This window comes from Penicillium pulvis (genome assembly GCF_028828015.1).
Source record: "Penicillium pulvis strain IBT 33274 chromosome Unknown contig_10_segment0_segment0, whole genome shotgun sequence".
NCBI lineage: Eukaryota > Fungi > Ascomycota > Eurotiomycetes > Eurotiales > Aspergillaceae > Penicillium > Penicillium pulvis.
Genome location: NW_026643071.1, coordinates 1,063,129 through 1,081,082, shown reverse-complemented (window position 1 = coordinate 1,081,082; position 17,954 = coordinate 1,063,129). Strand labels below are relative to the sequence as shown.

General features: G+C 46.1%; 5 protein-coding genes across 5 annotated transcripts; 2 read left to right on the top strand and 3 right to left on the bottom strand.

Annotated features, from left to right (window-relative positions):
• Positions 1-20: 20 nt before the first annotated feature.
• N7503_000430 (P-loop containing nucleoside triphosphate hydrolase protein) lies at positions 21-4,941 on the bottom strand (the record flags this gene model as incomplete). Its single annotated transcript, XM_057059991.1, has 12 exons — positions 21-249; positions 303-677; positions 735-818; positions 872-1,805; positions 1,861-2,196; positions 2,249-2,411; positions 2,468-3,171; positions 3,219-3,452; positions 3,511-3,790; positions 3,840-4,066; positions 4,121-4,649; positions 4,717-4,941. 12 exons carry the CDS (start codon positions 4,939-4,941, stop codon positions 21-23), a joined length of 4,320 nt encoding a protein of 1,439 aa, XP_056926914.1.
• A 1,010-nt stretch (positions 4,942-5,951) lies between these two features.
• N7503_000429 (uncharacterized protein) lies at positions 5,952-6,146 on the bottom strand (the record flags this gene model as incomplete). The annotated part of the gene is made up of 1 exon (XM_057059990.1): positions 5,952-6,146. One exon carries the CDS (start codon positions 6,144-6,146, stop codon positions 5,952-5,954), a length of 195 nt encoding a protein of 64 aa, XP_056926913.1.
• A 5,480-nt stretch (positions 6,147-11,626) lies between these two features.
• Positions 11,627-13,000, top strand: N7503_000428 (uncharacterized protein; the record flags this gene model as incomplete). The annotated part of the gene is made up of 1 exon (XM_057059989.1): positions 11,627-13,000. One exon carries the CDS (start codon positions 11,627-11,629, stop codon positions 12,998-13,000), a length of 1,374 nt encoding a protein of 457 aa, XP_056926912.1.
• A 638-nt stretch (positions 13,001-13,638) lies between these two features.
• On the bottom strand, positions 13,639-14,890 carry N7503_000427 (uncharacterized protein; the record flags this gene model as incomplete). Its single annotated transcript, XM_057059988.1, has 5 exons — positions 13,639-13,924; positions 13,981-14,090; positions 14,141-14,392; positions 14,443-14,665; positions 14,715-14,890. 5 exons carry the CDS (start codon positions 14,888-14,890, stop codon positions 13,639-13,641), a joined length of 1,047 nt encoding a protein of 348 aa, XP_056926911.1.
• Positions 14,891-15,616: 726 nt separating this feature from the next.
• On the top strand, positions 15,617-17,689 carry N7503_000426 (Zn(II)2Cys6 transcription factor; the record flags this gene model as incomplete). The annotated part of the gene is made up of 5 exons (XM_057059987.1): positions 15,617-15,685; positions 15,736-15,800; positions 15,844-15,963; positions 16,036-16,681; positions 16,745-17,689. The coding sequence occupies 5 exons, from the start codon at positions 15,617-15,619 to the stop codon at positions 17,687-17,689; spliced, it is 1,845 nt and encodes a 614-aa protein (XP_056926910.1).
• Between the last annotated feature and the right edge of the window lie 265 nt (positions 17,690-17,954).

Here is a 17,954-nt window from a genome sequence, read left to right as displayed (position 1 = left end):
CTACATCATATGAATGTCTATCATGATGCCTGATCGCAGAAGCTATTGTACAAAGACTTGAACGCCGATTCCTCCATCGACAAGAGAGCTTGAGGCTTATCGAACTCAACCACTCTACCTTGGTCCATAAATGCGATCTTATCATAATCCAGAATGGTGTCCAGTTTGTGTGCGATGGCAATGATAGTCTGGTCTTTGAAATGCTTGCGAATGACGCTCTGCATGAGTTTCTCGCTTTTCGAGTCCATACTATGGCCTTATTAGTGACTGATTGATAAGATCGATCCTGTATAGCCACTTACCTGCTTGTGGCCTCATCCATAATCACAATCTGGCTAGATTTGCAAATAGCCCGCGCGAGACAGAATAGCTGCTGCTGTCCATGGGAGAGTAGCTCTTCGGACATCTCTATATCAAGCCCTCCTTTAGATTCGATATGAGACCAAAGGTTGGTTTCTTGGAGGGCATCAATGATCTTCTCGTCCGATAAATCTTGTTGAGGATTGGCATTCAGCCGAACATTGCCGTGGAGGAAGAAGGCCTGCTGGGGAATCGTGTTCAATGAAGATCGAATGTGGGACCTCGAAAGCAGTGCTATGTTGACACCATCAATCAGGATGCTTCCACTGTCAATTTCAAGAGTCCGCAGGATTGTCGAGATGAGAGATGATTTCCCGCTAGGTAAAATTGGCCACAGAACCACATAGAGGACTTTTAAAGACAGCTCGACTAACCTTCCTGTTCGACCGCAGATCGCGATCTTCTGTCCTGGTGCAATCTTCAAATTGATTCTTTCTAGGGCCGGCGACAAAGAGGTCCTATAGTACATTAGTTTCTAATCTCCCGAGAAATGGAGTTCCATGGAACATACTCGTAATAAGCCGTCATATTGATAAACTCTACCTCCCCGTGTAGTGGCCATGAGCTTGGGACAGACTGAACCTCAGTATCCAAGTCCTCGGTTTTGGCATCACGTACATATGAGCGAATACGAGAAACAGCCCCGATTGATGTCTCAAGGCCAGTCCACTCGGAAATCAGCGATTGTAGAGTATAGCTAAAATTCACAATGTTGAACAAGGCAATGCCAAGAAGGCTGAGTGATGAGTTCCCTCTCAAAGACAGCGCAATTGCAATGACTATGACGGCGATAGCAGCGACGATTAAATCAAGAACCAGATTGAGCCAGCGCTGGATGCAGAAGAGAATATAGAATGGTCGTTGGGAAGTGTCCAGAGCAAATCGGCTCAGACGACGATATTCTTCAGTCCATCCATAAGCACGAATGCTGGATAGGCCACTCAGAGTTTCCAGAAAATGAGAGAATAGCGGAGCTTTCGTCTCAATATCTAGCAGACGGACTTGACGAGATGTTTTAACATAGAATGTTGCCACATAGTAGACTGCGATGATGCAGATGGGTATTACTGCCGCCGTGGCGTACGATGAGCCGAAGAAGATCAAGAAACCTTCCACGAGACAGCTTAGAGCCTCATCCATTGCCAACTCAAAAGCCGATGGGAGCTCTTCGTCAATCAGTTCCAGATCCTGAGTGAACCTGTTGGTTGTAGTTCCAATGTCCGTAGATGTTAAGAAAGAGGTGGTGGCACTCATCGTTGTACCCAGAAGGATTTCATGAAATTGGCGAGCCGTCTTGGGAATAACGAGCATATCGAAAAGGAAGATCGAGCAAAAGACGGCGAAAAGAGTCAAGAATCCCACAGCAGCGTAGCCACCGAGCCAGTACGGAATATCAGCATTCGGATGCTTTTCATTGGCACTAGTCCACAATTGTAGCCAGATTTCTGAAAGCTGGTCAGCTTGGGGAAAGGGAGCTTGAAGTATCAGGACAAAACTTACGTGGAATTGTAGACCCGGCAATATGGAATACGGAGCATGCAACTGCTAGGGATAGCAATGGGTATCCCATGACCTGGAAGTAGTACAAGTAGACTGTCCAGTCACCTGTTCTTCGACAGAGATCATCAGTGTCTTCGCCTTCTAGGTTTAGTTCTTGCAGCTGCTCATCATCGAATACAACATCTGGTGCCCTATCTGTATTGACTTGCTCTGGTGCGTGGTCGAACATGGCAATATAATCTTTATTCGCCATAAGCTCTTTGGATAAGATTTGCTGGGCGATCTGGCCTTGCTCATTGAGCGAGATAATGAAGTCAGAGTAAGCAATGTGGTGTACTGTGATGCTGTTAGTGGATTTATCTCTCAGCAGGAAAAAGTGAGAACGAACTCGAGTTTGTAGCAAGAATAACGGTTTGGCCGAGCTCCTTCACAATGCCACGGGCCCCAAAAACAGCGTCTAGAACGAGCTTCTCCGTCTCACGATCTAGTCCAGTCAAGACATCATCCAGGATCAAAACAGGTTCTCTTGAAAAAAGAGCTCGAGCAAGTGCCTGAAGAAGTCAATTTCTGCTGGAAGTCGAAACCGCTAGCATTGTTGTATGCTTACCACACGCATTTGTTGCCCGCCGCTAAGCCTCGATCCACGAACACCAACTTTGGTCTGATCTCCCGCTGGGAGTTGTTGCACGTCGAACTCTAGTGCACAAGCGTGGACGACACGATCGTACCAGGATTTATCCCACAGAGACGACCCAACAATATTCTCCTGAACAGTTCCAAATTTGACCCATGGAGATTGGCTACAATATGCAGCAGTTCTGTATGATGTGAACACCTGACCAGAGCACTCTTGGACTTCACCGAGCAGAACCTTGAGGAGAGTTGACTTTCCGCAGCCCACTGAGCCGATTATCATAGTCGTATTGCCTTGTTTGATATCGAAATTCAGGTCCTTGAGGATAGGCTCGTCGTCGACTGCCCATGCAACAGATAAATGGGAAGCCGTCACACACGATTTCCCCCCATTCTCATTCGTGTCAATAAGTATCGGTTCTTCTTCAGGCAGCTCTAAACGACGGTCTTTTTGCTCGGTTTCGTTCAGGTATTTCTGGATTCTTTGAAAGCAGTTGACAACCGTCATCAAATCTTCCGTTCCATAGACAATCGAGACAATTGGTGCATCGAGAAGAGAGAAAAGGGTCAATGCTGCAAATGCAGTTCCGTTAGTCAGCGTAGGTCCACCATTTGCCTTGGCAAGGATGATATAGAGTCCAAAGCCGACTACTGGAGCCAGCGCGTCAGAGATGTAAGCTGCTGGCAGGTTAGCTGAACTCTTCGATCTGGGTTATTCTACCCACAAATTGTATTATTGATGACTCGAATGACTCGCATCCTCTGCGACGCTCCAATTTCATCTCTTCTCAGCTTCCGGAGACTGTTGGCAACTATGTCCGTCAAGCCTGTCATCTTGACATTTTTCATGACGCCGAGGACCTTAGAAGTCACGGAAACACGCTCTTCAACGAACTCTAGCCATATGCCTTGAGCATTAGCCCTGGCTATAGAGACAAGCAATCCGGCAACCAAACAAGCTGTAGCTTTTATGTCAGAGGGACAATGATAGCACCAAAACGGAAAGCTAAGACGTACCGATGACGAGCACTGTAGAAGCGATGGTAGCAAGACCAAGAAGTCGCGCCAAGAAAATAAGAGCGAGCACAACCTCTGCGAAATTGGAGTACGTTTCATGCATATCGAGAAGACCATCTCCAATGCGTTCCATGTCTGTGCTCATCAGAGTAACCGCCGATGCATCTGACGCAGCCGATGAGCCCACACGGAGCGTTTTGTCAAAGATCATACTTACCAAGCTTCCTCTGACCATCGCAATAACCCTGTATACCTTTGAACGGTAGACATTGTGTGTAATCTGATTCGATGGTGAGTGTCGGATTAAGGAACGGGTTAATGAAACATACTGCAATTCCCACGTAGACGATGCCATATGCCGCGACAAGACCACGAGCGTAGTTTGCTGAATTGACATGTTCAGGCTCCGTCATGAAGTCCAGCACCCTTTGGACAAGGAACGGTTGTGTGAACAAGAAGCCAGTAAATGCCATACGTGGCAGGATGCCACCAAGGAATCCCCATTTATAATGTTTTATAAAGATCCATAGCAAAGCATTGCGGCCGTATTTGTTGGCTATTGAATAGTTAGATGACCTGACACGACACGGGCAAAGAAGCTAAATCTGACCTTTGTCCCATTTGTCAACTAGAGTCTCAGGACTTGAGGCTCCCTTGATATCGTCATCGAGAATAGGGAGGTCGTCGACAGTTAAGGTGGTTTTCGAGCCCTTCCACAGCAGACCGCTCAACCACAAGTACAGGCTGCGATTGAAGATTCCACTAGTGGCTTCAATAGCGCATTCGGAGAATGGCTTCTTCAACAGGGATCTTTTTTCTGTGGCCTCGAGGATGACAACACTAGCTCTGGAAAGCAAGGAGACAGCAAATATGATAGTCACAGTCCGATTATCCGGCAAGAGGGAGAGAGTTCGAAGACGCGGTAGGTCAAGAATCAGAGCAAATCCATGGAAGAGACACAGGGTAGTCGAGGGACGTAGTGAGCGAAAATGCTCCAAGTGTGACAAGTACAGACAAAAAAGCGACACCACTACCGCAGCGAAAGATGTTGGCACAGTTGCTCTTGTCGTGGGGGTGGATGATTGATACCACAAAATTAGCAGTATAAACTGAAGAGTTATATGCAGGAATGAAGCCATCTAAATATAAATTTGTTCAATTGTTAAAACAGACTCTTGTCGAGGGAGAATGTGTGGGCTATCAGACCTCTTTCGTGAAATAGAACCATGAACGGTTGACCTTCTCCGATACATTTCGAAGGCTCCATAATCGAATCAGAACAACAGGCGAGGTGATTAGAAGAGGCAGGAATGTGAGGACTGTCTCCTCGAACAAAAGAGTGAAATCAAAGCCATGGCGACACGAAGAGTCCACAAATGGGCCGAAGACGTCTTCGTCCGAAACAGCACACAGTAGGCTCAGGCCCTTCATAATTATGAATGTGAGAGCACACCAGACGAGCTGGTGCAATGCTTTTATTGCCCTCGACTTTACGATTAGCTCTCAATAACCAGCGGCTGAAAAGAAGCGGGAACGGGGCCGTTGTGAAATGGCGAACGCTGATTTGTTGATGTCTGCCCGACTGCGGGTCAGTAACTTGGAATCACGCGTTTTTATTGGAGAGAGTCTTGGCGAGCCTGCCAGAAACGGTCAGCCTTGACTCTTAATGACTCAAAGTTGAGAATTGTGGAGCTTTGCACGGTGCAGCGGGCTCCAGTAGGCCAGTTCGCTCCAGTGGTTACGAAGGCACGTGAGTGGGATTTTGCAAAGGAAGGCAACCACGTTCTACTTAGCCAATGGATATCCTATACCGCCCACCGCTCTATAATCTAACCCTTTTCGAAGATCACCAATTTCTACTTATTATTTTATATTTCCTTCCTTTTTAAATCCTGTGCTTCTAGCTTATGTATTACAGTAAAACCTAGAGAGAGCACGAGGCAAAGGTCGGCCGCTAATTGCCTACGCCAACCAGTAGGGATATAGTCGAAGTCCTATCAAGGCCGGAGGAATCGGCATGATCCCCACGACTTGAGTACTTTTCATGGATTGAATCAGACACGTTCATTATCCGTTATAACCAGGTTTCACTGTAGTATATTCTTGTTCGTTTAATTTACTTTAAGCTTACTTTAAGATTCGTACTACTATAGACCAATAGAACATATAGCTGAGGCCAAAATAAAGAGTAGTGACTATGACAACGCACCTATGAGGAAAAGGTCAGCACGGGAGAGGAAGGCCACGTCAGCGCTTTAGGCACGTGCAGGATGTTCAAGTGTAAAACAGTGAGTGGTGTTACAGGCATCTAGGTGAATGGGCTGAAGGGTAGGGCGGCAAGAGAGCTTTCCTAACGAAGTATAAAAGTAGAACAAAAAACATACAACAGTCAGGATTCGCATGTGGTCACCCACCATACTACTAACTAACCGGCGTGTGGCTTAAATGCGGCCAGTAGTTCGGTGGGTGCCGCTAGGGTGAGAAATGGGTGAGAGCCGCTTTAGCGTCGCGCGACCGGGGGTGAGTAGGGTGAGTGCGCAATAGACAGGGTGAGAGCTGGGTGAGGACGGGTGGTTCTCACCCTCCGTCGCGCGACCGCTGCACTGACCCCTCTCAGCTGAAATACGGTAGAACATGATTGGGTTTTCGTGAACCATCTGAAACACTTGGCCACTTGGCATCTGCACGCAGCCACCTAATGGAAGTTCGACATAGCCCGAAATTGGTCCCTTTGGATGCGGAAAATAGATTTACCGTGGCCACTACCAGTGTTTTGTCTTGACTCATCGCCAGAGGCGCATTGATGATCAAATTTGAATTGCACCTCCGTAAGCGAACGCATGATTGACTTCTCAGGTGGATGGACCACTTATCCATCAACGGCCCGAGCCTTCAATTGTGGAGGATAGATCTATTACGCTCTAGAAACTGTTGGATCGTGGTCCTTCTTGTTGTCCCCCGTAGTTATTTATTCACTGGTGCTTAACTTTATTGGCAAACTTTCTGGCCCATCCAGTATTCGCGTGAAATTATTACACGATCCTTTCCATCTAGAGCCAGCCAGCGACTTCTGGATGCTGGTTTAATTAATTCGCAGTTTCAGAGCTGATTTAAAGAAATGTGTATGTATTTCTCGTGTCCATTGTATTCGGCCTTTTTTAAGGTTTCTCCTAAAATGAATTGTAGTAACGGTTCCGTGCTTCATGTGAACGTAGAACAAATGTTGCCAAACGATGCAACGGAAAGCCGCTTATATTAAAGGTTGGGTAGGTGGAGAAAGAGCAATTCCTAGGTAGTCTAGGACAGAATAGGCTTCGCTACGGCAGTCACAGGAATCAGTAAGCAGGCTCAATTGCACAACCTAGTAAACAATGGTAACCAGAATGGATACCTGGGTCTTATTCGAGGTGAAAATTCTTGGCAGGGATATCGAGTATCATTGGTACAAGATTTGTCTTTTTTACGCGTTGGCTACCATTAACTAACCAGACGGGTATGCTCCTTCTTGATCCAATCCAAGATATTTCAATGCCTCTGTGAGGCCGATTCACCCTCCTCACTGAATCGGCAAATAGAGCTTCTTTGCGTGATTCGACGCCCTCCCTCAGATATAGTGAGATATATTATGCTTGGGCAAAAGCATGGCTAAACTGGTCGGCCGTGGATAAACAATTGGGGCCTATACTGAGCCGCGAATTGTTGGCACCCAAAGCACCCATTTCGGTCGGGACACGCACATGCGTATGTGCGTGGGAGACCTAGACATTCACGTCTGGTTCCACGAGGATCCTGGTAGTGGACCTGAGCAGGGACAGGGCTTACGGAAAGCCCTTGGTTGCCCCCAACTTGTGCACTAGGCCAGTAAAGAAGTCGTCGATCGTCTCGGCAAGACAATAACCTCCTGCGATATGGATGAAACCACAGTCTAGTAGTATTTCTTGGAAACACTGAGCAGCCACGCCGGCATTGTTGCCGGGAATGAGCGATATCGATGGTCCCGGTCAGTAGGTAGGTGGTCTGTTCCTATGTAAGTCAACAAGGCCTAGTGTGAAAATTTTTGATGATAACATACATGTTGTTGAGCCAGAAAAACTCGGTCTGCGCGTATTGGCCAACGGCGCATTGCCAGTGGCGAAGCATCCAGGTGTTCCTGCATTGAGCATTCCATAACCACAGCTCTCGGGACAGGTACTGCATTCATGACGGCACGAGCAATTCAATGTCCTTGATAATAGTGCAAAATTAGCATTGCTTTTGAAGTGGAAGAGAAAAATTGGCTTGATTAATTCGGAACAGCCAGACTATTTGTATTTCACTGCTGCGTTAAGTTCTCAGAAAGCTCAAAAGAGAAAGCTGTTTAAGCACTACCAGACTGGTCAATTAATCAATGCGGAGTATACAAACGAGCTTGAGAGGAAATTGCTCTCTCTTCAAGCTCGTCAACGTCCGATTCAGATCAAAAGGTCAAAAAAGCAGCTATCAAGCCTTACTGCTTCAACGCCTTTAGATGCCAACCGGCGAATTTGGAAGCGTGACGAAGAGGAGAAAAGAACGGAGCATATGCGTATGCTCCGAGCCGCTGCACAAGATTCGGTCTCAATTCCACAAAGGTTAGACTGACAATGCGAAGAACGTATCCCCTGTAAAGGAGCCCTGTAAGAACGCGTTTCGACTCACCAGAATAGGCATGGCCTTACTTGTCTATCGCCCTGGTATCATTGTTCGATGAGTTAGGTCTGAGAATACTAGGTTCTACTCTTGGACCTTCAATCGGCCTGTTTAGAGCAGCAATGGCTGGAAACTCTTGTTCTGGATAATTCATCATGTAGGGAAATAGATGTGCATTGAAAGCCGAAAATATGGACCCGAAGCTTATGATAGGTGAGTGGTTTCAGAAACCAAGCATATTCTAAAAAGGGACGTAGATATAAAATCAAATGAATAAATAATAAAGGTCTGCTAAATTCCCCGACACGCTATAATTATGAAATTGGCGGGTGGTAAAGTGGATTATCCAGCCCGTAATCTTATATTCTATGCCACGATGTATTTCAATCCTTTCTAAAATGCATATTTAAGTTTTTAGCCCCTTTGTATCTTCTCCGCAGAAAGGAGAAAGACCTGTTAAGGTTGGTTGCACAATAACTTCTCTTTAAGGTTTACGAGTAATCTTCGCTAGGGGAGCTTCCTTTAAGTCAAGAAATTCCTGCATTCTAAGCATCTGGTCTATGTATGTCTAAAGAGCATAGCCGATTTTAGTATTGAACGCGGCTTTTGGTGAGATTTCCACTATCGCTATGAATATTTTAGTTAGAGTGAACCAAAGTTCTGGTGGTCGGAATTTGCGCTCGCATTACTATAGAATAGGTGGGATGAAAGGCTAAAAGCCAGTACCTTCTGGATTCGGCCTTAACACTTTAGAAAACTTAGTATATGATAGACGATATTACTTAGTAGTAGTAAGAATCTTATAGAGGCAGAAGGGGGATAGAACCGTGGTATTTTTCACGACACTAAAGCTAGCTCTAGGGCCTATGGTCGATTGAAGTAAATTATTCGGGTTTGATTTTCTCGATTTTCAGGATTTGGAGAGAGCAGAGGCCTTAGAATATATAAATTTTACTATTAGTTTTTTTTAAAGTAGTACGTGTACAATATCTTATTTGTTGCCCTAATATATAGGATGGCTGGCGCTCTAACCTTCTATGTCTAGTTCTAGCTTTTGTAGTAAGCTCCGTTAGCTTATTGAGCATCCAGATGCTGCTTCTAGAGTAATAAAGCTAGACCTACCAAATAGGTAAATGGCTATTCGACGTCATTTGGCAGTTATCTAATTAGTACGGAGATAGTATATGTTTTTGAATAGGTTGCGATGAGAGTTCTCGACTTAATGAATTCATGAGGAGTACTAATACTGCTGACTGTTTCCTCAATTTGCATTTGCAGCTCTAATTTTATATTATATGTACTCTCTTTGAAAACACAGGCTGGTAGGTTGGAGTTAAGGTAATGTGTAAGTGAATAAATTCAAGAAATGGTAACCGTTAGAGGGCTAATATTCACGAGTGAAAAAGCGAGATCTTCCGATTGGCTACTTTGACTGATGTAAGATGCTGCAAAAGAAACCGATCCTATGTTTCATTCCGAAGCAATAATGTTAATATTTGAAATACTGGTGCAAAAGTTTGGCTATCTTGAACAGGTATTACTTCTTGACACTTTCGAGTGATAATAATCGAACAAACTACCCCGTAATCATAATCGGTATAGCATTCCAGTCTGCTATCTCTTCGACCAAGGGGCCGTTCGTTCCACCCATAAAATATCCCTGTCTAATTAAGAAACCACTTCCGTAAGTTAGCCTAATCATTAATATGCGTGCGAACTAGAAATATAAAATGGGCTTATAGGTAGTATGATAATTTTGCCGCTTCACGGGTATGGCTAAAATAGCCTTGAGTCAGTCTTCGACTAGCGTTGAGAGCATTGTCACTCACTTTATCGTTCCTACTAGATATAAGCCACCGATCACTGCTTTGTACCGAATTTTTTCGAAAACCATAGTATCATGGAATAGATGGTGGTAGTCGCCACTTCCACAATCGAGACGGCCATTGCTCAGTGTCACCCAAGCTCCGTGCAAGTCGCCTCTGAGAATGTATTAGCTTTTACTTCGGTCTCCTCATGAAGACCTACCCTGGTTCACCCCCTATGTTTAATTCTTGCCATTCAATCAAGAAGCCATTCTTTAAATCGAATTTTTGGCTATGGAATGGTTCCTGCACGACATTGACGCACCATACGTGTATACCTGGATTAAATGGACTGCAGCTGATGATTGTATCGCGAGGATCGAGGGTCTTGCGTGACCAAATGTAATAGGTCAATTCACCTTGGACCGTATTTTTGTGGCTTATCACTTGATAAGGCCCATGCGGCTGGATAGGGAAGCAATGTGCAGAGCCCATAGAGCCAATTATTTCGCCCTTCCGAATAAGTATGATACCAGCAAGAACCATCTGGAATCTTTCGGAATGCCAAAAACGGGGTATCTGATTTGCGGCATCACATAATTTGTCGAGAATAGCACTGTCGACCACCGAAGCGCACATTATGTACACCAGCTTTGAAGTATCTATTTGGATTAGATTTGAACTCAATACTAGAGCAAAAGGGTTGCAGACGAGTTTTGTAAATACCAGATGGCGGCCAGTCTTGCAAATTACCTGTGAGGGAGACTAAAGGAAGTATAATCTCGGTCCAACTCTCAAGCAAAGCTTCGCAATTCTCATTTGGGAGCAGTCCGAACCTCAATTCATAATAATCGGAGAACATTATGTAGCGACCCGGTGTGCTTGCTCATTGATTGATGTTGAAATTTTGATGGCTAAATCTTGGGTACGTGTCAACTTGAATTATTCCTATCTGGCTCCTGGGAGGAGGATCAATATATCCGTTTTGTATGTGGCGAAAGCTCTGTCAACTCGAACAAGGCCCCGGAGCACGAATTCAAATTTCCAATGCAGATCTTCCAGAGTGGAGCTAGCTCACGAGCTCATCTTTATTCAAGATCGTTACGCTAAATTGGAGACTGCCAATAAGAAGCAGGTGAAAAAAAAGGATTCTAGTAAGAAACAGATCAGGCATGAAGGCAGTCTACGAAGTTTGGAAGAGATTGTACCTGATATAGTGGAGGGAAATCCTGGTGGGAGTGAATATATATCTACAACGGAAGGTGCTGCAGATCCACCAGTAGAGCCTGAATTACCCCCTGTATCTACTATACGGCGCCAAATCACCTGTTCTGGATGCGGAACCAAAGGGCATACCTATGTTCGATGTCCTCAAAAAGTTATCTAGTCATTAATTGATGTTTTTCGTGTTAATATTTGGGATTGAAAATTTACAAAATTTGAAGTTCTCAAAGCATCGCTCGAGTAACCGGGACGCTCGGGTAGCCGGGAATCACGTTATCAGAAGACACTAGCGCCAACACATAAGCGAATCCTACGGCGCGAATCATTTCGACTTCAGCGACGACGAGATCTTTTCATCAAACACCACGACAAGCAACTTGAGTGTCTAAAACCTGCTGAAATCTAAATACCAAAACGAAATGGCAGGCACAATTAGCATGTATGACCTTGTCATAGTTGGTCACGGCGTGGCCGGTCTAGCCGCCGCAGTATCGGCGGCGGAACTCGTTCCAGCAGCTCAGATTGCCGTGCTAGAGCGCACGCCTGAGGATGCCAGCGGGGGGAACACGCGTTATAGCCCCGCCAATATGCGCATGCGATCTGTTAATGAGATATTGCCTGGTTTCGTGGATGATATGATGACCATCAGTGGCGTAGACGGCGACCGCGCCTATTTCGAAAAGTTGGCCGACCAGGCACCGCAGGCCGTCCAGTGGCTCGAGAGACAAGGTGTGCAATTCCATGCCATGGACTATTTCTTGAAGTCGTGGCCAGATAGGATTCAGCCCGTCGGCAAAGGTGCCGCCATAATCGAAGCGCTGCAGCGATCTGCCAGGGCAAAAGGCATCCAGCTGGTGTACGAATGCCGCGCCAAGCAACTGCACCTTGGGAAAGAAGGGGCCACCATTGAGGCGGCAGACGGGCGGCGATTCATTGCTAAATCCGTTGTTCTCGCCAGCGGTGGATTCCAAGGTAATCCAGACCTCCTGCATACCCATTTCGGGACCGGTGCGGAGTCTCTACGACCGATATGTCCAGGCACGCGGTGGAACACAGGAGATGGGATCCAAATGGCGCTGAATAACGGAGCTGCGGTAAATGGAAATTGGAATGGCATGCATAGCGAAATAATCGATCCGCGCAGCGATATGCCTGCACCACTAGTGCTCGTCTATCCATATGGTATTGTGGTGAATCGCAACGGAAAGCGATTCGTTGATGAGGGCGCAGGGCTCGTCCATGACACCTGGGAACAACTTTCACGAACTATCCACTTTGATGCTCCGGGCCAGTCAGCCTGGGTAGTTTGCGATTCAAGACTCTCTGAGGTGGAAGGCTATGAAGCGGCCATTCGCACCGACATCCCGCCTCTTACAGCGGACACAGTATCTGGCCTAGCAGTCCAGATGAAGGTGCCGGAACAGGCGCTCTTAGATACAATCTCAAGCTACAACGCAGCTTGTGACACAGACGTATCCCGTTTTTCTGCTGGCAGCCTTGATGGCCTTGCAACTGGCCCACACTTGGAACCTCCAAAGTCGAACTGGGCCCGCCCGCTCAACTCTCCGCCGTATTTAGCTTTTCCTTTAGCCGCTGCTATTGTATACACTTTTGGTGGACTTGCGACTGACACAGAAGCGCGAGTATTAACTCAGCAAGGCGCTATTCCTAACCTCTACGCCGCAGGTGAGATTACCGGCCATTTCCACGACACCGCGCCAAATGCTATTGCTGTTTTACGCGCGCTCGTCTTTGGGCGCATTGCTGGGCTCAATGCAATGAGCTCGAAGTAGATGGTGGGTTTAGTAGCTAGTGGAGATGTATGCATTAAGCAACCTTTCAACTTAGCATAACCTCATAGCTGGCTTGTGTGGTGGCCCGTGAAGTGCACTGTCAACGTTTTGTTGGTAGAAATATACGAAAGTGTCAGATTAAACCAATGAAGTCTTACTTACGTGAAGAACACCTTGTCGAGCTCTGAAACACACATCGGAGTTCTAGCAATCGATTGTGAAATTCTAGACATACAGTTTGAGTTTCCAGGTGGTCTTAAATGGTCGAAAGAAGCTGACATATGGGGTTGGGGCATGGTGGTATGTACAAACTTAACTTCGGAATCTTCTTCTTTCGCTAATTTATTTCTGTTTGTTTTAGTGCTTCAATATGATTTAGGTTTGCTATCCCGAATCCTAATCCGTTTAAAGAGACGCGCGGTTCGGAATCGATTTTACACTCGCAAATTCTACACTATAGACGAATATTATAACTAAGTTTACCTTAGGTACTCTTTCTATTAGAGTTATAGAGCCTAGAGATTAGGTGACCCTAGTAAATTAAATGTTTTAATTTCTACGAACTTTATCTTTCTCTCTTAAATTACTCTTCGAGCACAAACACTCTAATAAGCGTAAAGTTAGTGGCGAAGATATATCTATAGACCAGGAATCTTAAAATAGAGACATATCGCGAGGAAAAGCCCTTTGAATATCCTATTAGACTTAGGGCCTACAGGAGTGACCATCCTAAAAAAAGCGAGGTCTTTTGCGTTCTCATTCCATTGAAGCGTCCATGATTCTCTCCCTTTCGGGGGTCTCTCGGCAAGGACGTCCGCTACAGTACTGAGGCCTTTGAAAGCACCATCAGCAATGCCATGCACAATAACCCAAAATACGAAGTTCATCCCAAGAACTGGATGTTCCCGAAACCAATTTTTGGGCCTTTGTTTTATTATATTAGTATGGGAAAGTAGCTGGAAATCGGTTGCAAGACTTACAGGGTTGCATCATCACGGTACCGCCAACCTTTCAGAAATTCAGGGTCAATTGTCACCCAACGCTTTAAAGCACCCACTTCACGGCTCCATTTGAGATGAAATGAAAGGTGCTATTGATTATTAGTTAGCTTAGCTGGTTCAGGAGGCTTTAGACACGCACCCTGTAGTATAGACATTCGTTGGAGTCACGATAAGCACTGGATTCGACTACAGCACCTGCCCGAGCACCCGAGCCAGCAAATAGTGAGAGAGCACTCCCAGTCTGGACTCGCGCTCTTTCATGTATATAATCATGGCAATCGTCGCCAAAAAGGCGCCGAAGAAGGTACTCTATGTCCTTGGCCGTGACCATAAAACGTTCCCGAGGTTTCGTTGATAGCCCGTATTTAGGTGTCGAAGTGGTCCGGATATACTTTTAGATATTAGCAGTGAACACTGAAAGGATAGTCAGAGACGTCTTACGTTGAGAACATCTTGCTTGACTGTATCGGGGAGAGACCGAGAGGTTTCTCGCTCCCATCTTGAAGTAAAATTAATGAAATTAAGACATGCAGACTTCTCGCAGGGGAGCTTTCTCCTTGTCGCGATATAGTCCTCTACAAAGAGTTTCAGGAGGTTCGGGGTTGGGTCAGGTTCATCTTTGGAGAAGTTGGCATTTGTCGCTTCGTTGCGAGAAAGTCTCCATCTGCCATCTGTCAGAATTAGACGATACACTTTTCAGCAGAGAAACATACAAAGCCCAATTAAGTGCTGCATCCTCATATTTTCTGAGCGTAGCTGGCGCCAGCTCTCGGTAGCATGTAATATTTTCCTCTTGTTCGCGCTCATTCTGATACTCCTGGGTAAAGCCACGTGACGCGGCACGTGCAATGCGCTCTTCAAGGGCCTTCTGGAGATTCTTGGAAGACATACTTGTTGAAAATCCAAAAATGAATTGGGACAGACCGAAAGTGCGCCCAAGGTCAAATATTTATTAATTTTGCTTGGGGAGAGTCACTGACTCGAAGGGGGTGGCCCATATCACCCTGGGTGAGAATTCTCACCCCGTTCTCACCTCTCTCACCCCAGTCTCCAAACTTCTCACCCATATCACCCGCACTCACCCTGGAGTGCCGCTTTGGTGCTCAGGGCTCTTTAAGAATTGGCCGTGCAGAGTATGTGGCTTAAGTACGGCTGAGCGGACGGGAAGCCCTGTTCTCCACACCCTATGGTCATATGTACTAAAATAAACAGGAGATGGAACTATGTATTGCAAATATATAGAACAATGAGATGTTTCTCCGCCTACACTTTGATTGGTTCTCAGTTAACCTGCTCGTTAGGCTAGCTTTCCCATAGGGTACTGTCTTGCAGGGGTCCGTAACACCTAGGAATAGCGATTATAATGATATGATTGAAAGAATGCTCTACACGCAAATTTTACGAAATTTACTTGGCAGGCATCACCGAGAGACGTAAGCTTTTTGTAGTGGTACACTTCCAGTAAATTTAGTTAAAACATTTTTATCAACTCACTACCAGATATCAAGGTTTGTGTGTGAAAAGACAACTTCCCCCGCACTGGTCTCACCGCCTCAATTCCAAGGTTTCCCCGTTTCTCCTATATTCTGGCCTGACGCAATATTGTGTCGGCAAAATGGAACCTGCGACGACTTCAGTGAAATCGCGCGCTTCAAAGGCTTGTATCATTTGCCATAAAAAGAAGGTACGTCGTCAATAGACTACGTGCGTAGTATCGCACCATTAATCCTCTAGATCCGTTGCAACGTAAACGAAGAGCACCCGTGCTTGAATTGCCGTGAATTGGGTTATGAATGCAGGTAAGTCTGTAAATTTACTCATGGAGATTCTGTTATGCAATAGCACCGTCTTGACGTACGCAGACCTCGAGAAAGGAAGCGCAGAAGATATACCTACAGCCCATCGCCATCTCCGCGCACGGAAAGCTCGGATCTGCTCTATCGTAGTGGACGCCTCGAGTAAGTGAGCCAACTACCCTACAACCTCCACCTAGGATTCTATAACTAGTTTTCGATAATTCTAATAAACTCCCAGCCCTGTGGGCAACCTGTCACATCTAAATCAAGATGCACCGCACCTAGATTATGATACGTTGACTGAATGTGACACGACGTACCTCGGCAGGTCCACATATACTGGAGGGGGAATATCTATTGATGAGGGTTCTGCTAAAAGATATAAAGTGGAAATTGGAGGGCGTGCTCCGGTCGATAGAGCGATGCTCGAGCTTGTTCGTGCATTCGACTTACCACCACGAACGATCCGAAATGGTCTTTTGGACAGCTTTCTGCAAATCTGTCAGCCCTGGATGCCTATAGTTGATCGAATCGACTGCAATGGAACTCCCGACAGCGAACCGTCGATTCTGTTGCTTCAAGCCGTCTATATGGCGGGCGCCCGAGTGAGTTCGGCTCCTCTAGGGTATCAATCCTGTGAGGATATATATCGTCGTGCGAAAGTGTTATTCTTCTCCCAATATGAGACCAACCCCATGACGGTCATTAGAGCTGCCTGTATCCTGCAATGGTGGAATCCGACCGGCCCAGAACACATCTCCGTTGACAAAGCAAGCTTCTGGCTTCGCACTTGTGTCAGTCTTGCATTCGACGTTGGTCTACATCGGGAACCAAGACTAGGACAAGAACGGTCGTTGCGACGACGATTATGGTGGACGCTTTATGTATTTCCTCTCCGTGGGGTCCCTCATTAGTCCAGAGACTGGCTAACTCATCATAAAATATAGGCTAGAGATTCCCTCATTTCAGCCGCTCAAGGCAGACCGCGAGCGATCAACATTGAAGACTCTGACGTCCGACCCATCTCGTTAGATGATTTTACTTGCCAGGATAGGAATGCACACTTATTCGTCGCTCATGTTCGGATATGTTCAATCCTCGGGACGCTTGCGGAATTCTGCATCCGCAATGGGCTTACACATTCCAAACACGTAGCCATTGAAAGAGATCTCCGGCTGTGGATCAGCGAACTACCATCGTGCTTACGAATGTATCAACAAACTCCAGAAAAAAACCCTACGATGTACGATCTCGAGATCTGGCAGCTGCACGTGCCGTACTTCACGGCATTGACCATTTTATATCGGCCACTTTATAGTACCAGCATTCCGTCTCCGGTTCCATTACTCTCATCATCGTTTGTTGTGGGTATCTTTGAGGACTTCTTGGCGAGAGACGACGTGCGCCGGCTCAATTCAATCTTCACATTCCATCTCTTGATTGCCAGCTTCCCTCAATTAATGTGCTACAAATACTCGGCATTACGGTCATCCGTTGAAGATGAATTGAATGTCATCAAAATGGCCCTGCATGAGATGAGCAAGCAGTGGGACTCAGCACTCGGCCCGCTGCGTATTATTGAGGGCTGCTCGCGGGAGGTCATGACGGCACCTCCTGTGGGGACATTTGGTATTCCGAAACTGAGTCCAGATGAAATAGCTTTCTTCAACGCATTTGGCCCAGAGTCATGTCGCAAATGGAATTTGATCTTCAATTCTGGTAGTCTGAGTGTTGAGCCGGACACAGTGATTCAGAGGGAGCCTGGTAATCTTCTCTTTGATATGAATGATATCACAACTCCGATACCACAAGCTCCGTTGGAGAGTTTGCTGGAGTTCGATCTTTCTCAATATGGGTTTTTTATGGACTGGAATAGCCTTGATACACACTGATTGATCTTAAAAACCAACTGTGTTAGATCAATGGCTGAGCCTGTCCCAAGTTGCGAACGTAAGGTTAACCTCAAATCCGTCTACACGCATCACAAGTTTTGATTGTAAAAAAAGTGATTATGGCGCTGACTCACAGAACACGCTCTATGGCCGTGAAGTTGATTTGCATTTGGAACAGTCAATCGTGATCTAGTACTGGCCAAGCGTCTGTCACTTTGTGGGTATCCAGCACCTGAACAAAGTGGGAACCTTACCGTCTGCTCCA